This window comes from Apaloderma vittatum, unplaced genomic scaffold (assembly GCF_000703405.1).
Source record: "Apaloderma vittatum isolate BGI_N311 unplaced genomic scaffold, ASM70340v1 scaffold1471, whole genome shotgun sequence".
Taxonomy (NCBI): Eukaryota; Metazoa; Chordata; class Aves; order Trogoniformes; family Trogonidae; genus Apaloderma; species Apaloderma vittatum.
Window position 1 is genome coordinate 58,164 of NW_009699378.1, and position 7,833 is coordinate 65,996.

At 39.2% G+C, this 7,833-nt stretch overlaps 1 protein-coding gene across 1 annotated transcript in view; it reads left to right on the forward strand.

The window, feature by feature from the left end:
* The window catches only part of LOC104280620 (Down syndrome cell adhesion molecule-like), a gene marked incomplete at its 3' end in the record, with an annotated part of 43,933 nt that overhangs the window by 24,760 nt on the left and 11,340 nt on the right, over positions 1–7,833 (forward strand). The window contains exon 7 of the mRNA XM_009878322.1: positions 5,193–5,471. Within this exon, the coding sequence (XP_009876624.1) occupies positions 5,193–5,471 (279 nt within the window). The remainder of the gene's footprint in view (positions 1–5,192; positions 5,472–7,833) is intronic.

The window sequence follows — 7,833 nt, forward strand, 5'->3', positions numbered from 1 at the left end:
CTAGCTGGCATTGGCTCTATCAAACTCGGGAAGATTCTAGCAGCTTCTTGCAAGAAGCCACCCTGCAGCCTCCCTCCTCCGCCTCCAAAATCCAGCCAGGCCAACCCAATACAGATGGCCACACTCCTCTTGATGCATCCCAGGACGTGGTTGGCCTTCTGGGCTGCAGGAGCACGCTGCCAGCTCCTGTTGAGTCTGGTATTCAATACATAAGTCTTGACAGGTCTGCGTACGTTTTTTGCCATTCAACATACAAAAGCTCAAGGTTAGCCTTGCATTAATATAACTGAATTACATTCTTAAAAAGCTCACAAGTGTCATGTGGATGCTGCAGTTAAGTGTCTTATTTTGTAGCAGTACACTTCTAATATACTATACTCTTAATGACTTCACCTCTGACACTGCAGAAAATGGTTGTCCAAAAACGTGTGTTAAACTCATTTCCTCACTATCCTAGGCTTCGTCATGAGGAATTAGTATGTGTTAAATTCAAAATAAAACTTAGTGGTTTTGTGCACAGTCTTTCATCTTTCAAACAGAATTTAAGTTTTTGGACAACCATTTTCTGCAGTGTCAGAGGTGGTTCAATAGATAGATGACACATGACATAAAAAGTGCTCTTGGTTTCTACACAACATTTTTACGTCCCCTCTTATTTTGGACAAGCTCCCAGAACAGCATCAGGGAGACTGTGAGCTACTGGCATTGCATTGCAGGAAAGGGGAGTGGGGACTAAGGCGAAGGGTGAAGTCTCTCACTTCAAAGCTCCCCTGGGGAATACAGGCATTTGCTCTGCCACACTCAGTGACAGTTCCTGATAAATACCAGTGTCTTGTAGTAAGATTTTTAAGATGTTTGAATACAGGGTTAATTTTGGTAACTGATGAAGCTGCAAATAGAGGGAGATGTTGTGCAGCAGTGGAGGCATTTCAGGGATTAGTTTGGTTCTTTTAGTTCTTAATGCACACACTTAGAAATGTCCAAAGAATATAAAGCTATTCCCTCTTTTCAAGACAGGATACATTAGCACATAACAAGGGAGCAGGGTATGAGGCTCAGCTCAGAAAATGCCATTAACAGATAGTTTGATGAATGACATGTCCTATTGATAAGGCTTGATACATACAATAAAGCAGCACAAAAATCCAGTGCTTCAGGGACAGTGTGCAATTGCTCAGACCATCACCTGCAAGGGATGGCGTTATTTGGGAGAAAGAATTGATGGCTGAGAAAACTTATAAATCACTGGAATCTGGCTAGGGTTTGTGCAGAGACAAAACACCTTTGGCTTTTGCACTCCCAGCATATGAAGCCTAAGGTCACATGGCTGCCTTAAGAGGCTATGTGGTTTGCTGGTTATTACTTTGCAACAGCCTGTGTGGTTAATATTCATTGTCAAAGGTATTTTACATTGTGGGCACAGCTCCTGCAACAGTATAATTGCAAGAAAATCCACAAGTGAACAGTTTATAACGGTAAAGCTGAGGATGAGTTTCATTTTACTATGCAGAGCCGCAGCAGAGGAACACCGTGATTGCAAGGTTGCTGCAGGAGACAGGCTATCTGCGGGATACTCTGTTTTAGTGAATCACCACAGCAGTTTCTTCCAACACAACTCCCATGAAACAGAGGGCAAGAAATTAAGGATGCTCCTGTGCTAATGGAGAGCAGTGTGGAAGCCCTCTTTGCCCTCCTTTACAGTAATCTCCCAGAGGTACAGAAGACCTTGCTAGGGCACAAAACCATAATTTAAATCTTCCTGCATTAGCACTAATGAGGCTGGCCCATGCTCTTCTTCTGAAATAGACACTTAATTCAAGCACTCATCAATAAAGCATTCCCCAGACATTGTGCTTCATTGCGTGAAGCAGAGATTTTCACTCTTTAGGCTGTTGTAGGTAGAGGAGGAAACATTCCTTCTATGTACACAAACAAGCATACATATACTGCCTCCCTTCCTTCTATACTTAACATGTAATATTTATATATAAAGTAACATAGTTTGATGAAAAAATCAAATATAATTTCTGAAGTATGATCAAACTTGTGCTGTGTATAGGGAAGCCTTGAAGTATTTTAAAAACATTTTAAATATATCTGTCCTACTGTAACTTTTCTCTCTCAGAGTTAATGTAGTATACATCCCTCTTTTTTTTTTTTTTTAGTGCCATTTGGCAATGATATAGCTTTAGTTTACAAAAATATTACCCACATGATGGTTAATCAAGCTTGATAGTTTCTTCTGGTGGTCAAGGATATATACGAATATTTTACTGCATAGATAAATAGATATGGCAACTTCTGTATTTAAAAAAAAGCAGGAAAAAAATGTATCTATTTTAGGTCACCAAGAATGACTTTTATCAGCCCAAACTGGTAAATACTGTAGCTGAAACACATTTTTCAACACTTCAAAGTTATCTCTGTACTATTTACTTTTTTAAGTATTGATTTTAAATTACACACTGTTTTCTTAAAAATAGCTCCTTGTCAGTACCGAAACTACTGCAGGTTGAATATACATTATATTTTATGAAGTGGAAATAAGTGTTACTTTCTTCTGTATCTTAAAAACCTGACTAGAGGGAAAATGTGCTGTCTGTAAATATTTTACCCAATTTCTGAAATGCACTGCAAGCTGCTACTTAAATTTTAGAGTTGGTAAATGCAGCCTTACAAATCAATATTTTCTGAAAAATGTGATCTAATGATCTTGCGCCATGTTTTCTTCATCAAGGAGACAGAGAGTGAAGATGCATATAATAATCCTTGAGCAAGATGTTCTCTGACTTTTGATATCATTTTGTCCAGGAAAGATTGGTTCAATTTTGTTACACACTCAGCAGAAAATACAGAAGCAATTTGCCACCCTGTTGTGAATTTTAGCATGTCTTTCAGTAATGATATCTGAGACTATGAGAAGGATTTGGGAGGAAATGTGCTAACCAACACAGAAAGGGGGGCACTTGGCACTTAGGGGATATTTGCACTCATGAAGGGGAAAGATTATGTCAAAACCTTTTGACAGACTCATTCTAAAAATTAAGTTATAAACTGCTTGTCAATAAATGTTAAGAGAAATTTGGCCTTTTTCTGCTGAAGTGTAAAGAATCCAAAATATTTCACATGAAAGCATTTAGCTGTGTTAAGGTAATTGGAAGAGCCAGGCAGACATTTTGCTTCACTAGTGACATCAGGTCCCCAAGTGGAAAAGCAGTTAATTTCCAGTGCCTGAAGTTCAGATAAACACAGTAATTTACGCTGGGTTTATCTTTTTTTCTGTATGCCTGATCTACCAGATTTTTAAAACACAACAGGACAGGTTTTAGAGATGTGAGAGATGACAGTCAGGAAAAGGCATTAGAGTGTGTGAAAAAAAAATTGATGGCAGCAGCATTTCTCACAACCACAGAGAGCAAGGTGCTCTCAGAAGAAGTCAGGGAAAGCCTGTAAGGATGAGTTGTGGTACCCTGTGCCTGATGTTACCTCTCTGCAGCAGCTGCGCACAGTCGTAACTTCTCGTCAGACAGCATCCCCTCTAAGCTGGAAATAGCGGAGTGATTATCTGATTTGTGTCACCCTCTTGTACCACAACGTGCATGTACACAAGCATTTGAACACAAGCATTTGAACGCACCTTTGAGAAACGCCTTAGTCCTTTGGAGGGGTTTGATATCACTTCATTAGTGAGAAGCTTTCTTGGTCCTGGTGGATGAGCGGCCAACATATTCGATGATCAAAATAAGTGCATTGAGCTAACGTAGTAATGGTCACAAATACCCACCTCTGTGTCCCAGAAATAGGATGTTGGCAGAGGAGTAAAAATGCTGCTGTGGAAGTCAATGGGCTAGCACACATTGCAAACACTTTGAAGAATTTTTCTTCTTCTTTTCTGCTTCAGTTAGATTTGCCAGAGGGAGAAAGGACAAAAGAAATAAAATAAGATAAAGCCACCAACTCTATTTTCTTCTGAAGCTAGCTCATGTACAGCAGTATAAATGTTCTGCCATGGGTATCCTTCAATCTTCCCTGTTAAAGATGTTCAAATGCACTACAGAGCATATATAAGTAATGTCTCAGGCAAGAATAAGAAAATACACTCCTGTACCTAAGGTACATAACCTTTACGAACCTTCTCTTTTGATAAATGAGTATTTGAGTACTGCTTGCAAAGCTGGTTTTCTAATCTTTTCATGAGTGATTTATAGAAAGCTATCTTAGATAAATGCCCTCGCTGTCTTCCTTTGAGAAGGGGAGATTTCAGTTACTTTGTCTGGGTATTTATTTCTGTCTCAGTTTACCAAATTGTTAATAAATATTCCAACCATAATCCAGAGAAAATGAGGCCTCAAATTATTTCTTGGGTTTTTTATTGAATCCAACCCACTATTTCCTTTGTTTCTATTAAAAATACCTGAAAACAAGGTGTTTTCTAAGAAGTTAAATTCTTCCTTACGATAGAAAATAATAGCATTTATTTCATGTCTTTTTGGTTCAGCCACAGAATAATAAGTAAAAAAGAAAAAAAAAAAGATTTGCAAAGCAAAATATGCTTAGTGGGGATTGAACACCAGCTTGAATGTTTATGCCGTGTACTGTCCCTCAGTTTAGAAATCAGTTATAACTTAATTTGCTGTCCTACAAGTACTGTATCTGCCTTTTACTTCAAACCTCTATTCAGTCTTATTGAGAATTGTGACTTGAAACACTAAGTAAGTGCTAGAAGCATAGTTAGAGAGGCTTACACTCCTTTGCACTATATCTCAAAAGCAAAGCTGGAGCCTTTTCCACCTTTATTCTATGACTCTAAGCAAGGCCCTTGCAAAATATCCTGAAAGCTACTGAGCAATTCCTGGAGTGTCCAGGCATCTGCTGAAAGACCTGGAGAGTTGCAAGCTGGCAGCGTGATTTCTTGAAGAGGTACTCAACACTCTTGCAGAAGTCTGCCTGTGGTGTCTGGTGTCCCTAGAAGCCAGGGATTTCACTGCTCATGATCTCTGCCTGTGCATGAGGTAGTGAAGAAAAAAAAAAAGTTTTTGCAAAAGATGTATTTTTTTTTTTTAGCTAAACAATGCTCTATGGCTGGCTAAGGTGTTGATTTTACATATTCAGCACTGCACATCTGTTCCATTATGTTATTTTCAGAAATGAGACTGCAACTGCAATAGCTCCTCTTTCCTTTTTTGTTTCAGTTCCGCCTTTTATTCAGCCTTTTGAATTCCCGCGGTTCTCCATTGGGCAGCGGGTCTTCATTCCCTGCGTGGTGGTCTCCGGGGATTTGCCCATCACAATCACCTGGCAGAAGGATGGCAGGCCGATCCCAGCCAGCCTCGGTGTGACGATTGACAACATCGACTTCACCAGCTCCTTAAGGATTTCTAATCTTTCGCTGATGCACAATGGGAATTATACCTGTATAGCTAGAAATGATGCAGCAGCTGTGGAGCACCAAAGCCAATTAATCGTGAGAGGTAAGTAGATGTAATTAGTTTGAAGGGCACCAATTAAGCAGAATTCATCAGTATTTTGTAATGACATCTGTTAGATGGGAAGTATGAAAAAGAGAGAAATATGGTAATCTCTCTCTTCATAACATAGAGCACAGAGAACAGTGAAACACAGAAACTAACATGACTTTTCTATCTACAAGACTTGAAACTAATCAGAAACCTTGGTGTGCACATGGTGGATTGTGGAGCCACAAGACTGTCTTCTTTTGTGAGGCACAAGCCCGCTCATTGGGATCAAGCCTTTGAAATGGCCTCAAATTCCCCTCTGTTATCATTTTATTCCATTTACCTCCATTTTTTATCTAGATCAGTCTCTCAGAATATTAAGTAGGTAAAAAAGCAAAATATTGATGTTGACTTCTTCGGGAAAAGACTCTCTCCTGTTACCATGTTATTCTTTTTCTTATTTGTATTTATTATGCAATTAGCATATTTCATTTGTTCATGCTGACTTCACAACATTTTGCCTTGAAATAGGTGTGAATATACCTTCAGTAAGGAAATATTTCATGTGGAAAAGACCTTCCAGAGAGATACTATGCCTTCAAAAGATTTTGTCTTTCAAGTCACACCTTAGCCAAGTTACCTAGAGATTATGTTTTCTGATCTATTTTCAAATTTACTATGCAAAACTTCAACAAAACCAAATTGCTTAATTTTCTTCATGGAAGTTTTTCAAAATGTTTTAAATTCTTTTTATTTTTTTTTTTTTAAGAATGTTATACTCTTCCTTTTCTACCATCTCCTCCTTGCTACCAAGCCAGCAGACTCATCAGGGAATATAGGCATGTACTGTAATCCTGCATGTAACCCTGGTTATTTCTGCCTGTTGCTGGTCGCATTTACCAGGATAAATGTAAAAACCACTCAGAGGCTTTTGCCATCTTTTCCAGGTTTTCTCATCCCCCTCAAAAATCCATTTGAAGCAAAATCTTCTGAACAGCTCTTTCTTTTAAGTCAAGTATTCCCACTGTCCTAGTACTATCCTTAATGGATTATTCCCTAGTTATCCACTTACAGAATGTGTATGCTTACAATTTTTTATGATAATATTCTCAAAAATCGGCAGCAAATATGTCTGTTTCTTTTTCGTTAGCTCTGATACGTTACCTTATTTTTGTAAAAAATTTCACTACTTTTAATACCTTTAAATATTATTCATTACAGATATATATTATTTTCCCCATCTATCCACTAATTCATACATTAAGCAGTCTAATTAACTACATGCAGTTAATTATTCTTTTCCTATAGTCTAATTAACTACAGAGAATCATAGAATCCTAGAATGTTGCAGTTAATTATTCTTCTCCTAAACTGTTCTGTTAGCTTTTAACCCTATTCATCCTTCTAATAATTAGAGCATTTCCTCACCTTTTCTTCTTTTGGAGAAGGGAGAGCTGACAACCTCCCAGCACAACATACAGTCCACTGCCTATATCCGCCCTATGCAGAAATGCTCATCTAGAAATAGCTGAAATTGTTTCTGCTCTGCAGTAATGCTCAGTGCTTGAAGTGGCAGGAATGAATGAATGACCGTAGGAACTCTCTATAGGCTCCTACAGGTGTCAAATAGGGATGGTAGAATGATTTAGGTTGCACCACTGAAAATCTTCTCTCTGCAAACACTGTCTATCCTTTTTTCAGCACCAAGACCGACGAGACTATAACAGTTAAAGTGAGCCCACATGTAGGGATTTCTGCCCTGTGCTCTACTGACTGAGGCAAGACCTGCCTTCCTCCAACTTCTCCCTGCCTTGCCTGAGCTGGCCTCGATGGGCAGTTTGTCTTCTGGCAAGCATCTGGCTGGACTGACATCCATTCTCTAGATGCATCTGCTTCTTTCTGCCTTTTTTGACACAAATAAGTTTTTCCTGCCTGCCCAGGGAAGGAGTTCTGATGAGCCTGCTCTCACACCACTGTGACTGACACCTCTATTTTCCCCTTGTGTGCTGCTGCTCTAATTGCACCTCCTGATGAGGACTCTGCAGCAGTGGTGAGATCGCAACTGTTGGTTGCATCTGCCTGAAGGGTGTCATTAGAAACCCATGGGCATGATAAAGGGTGGCTTTTCACTCTTTTTTTTTTTTTTTTCCCCCCCCCCAGGAGCTTGGAGAAGCCTTCTGGAGCCCTAATCCTGAAACTTTTTAGGAGTTATGAGAGATAGTTCATTTTTCCCCTCTTGCTTATCTTTCTGCTCAGCTACTGCTCTGTAGCATCCTCTTTTAAGCCTCTCTCCTCTCCCTCTCTGTCAATTTAAATGGTAATGTCTTAATCAGTTTTGCATATGCATCTGGGATAATCATTCTTACTCAGAGGGAAA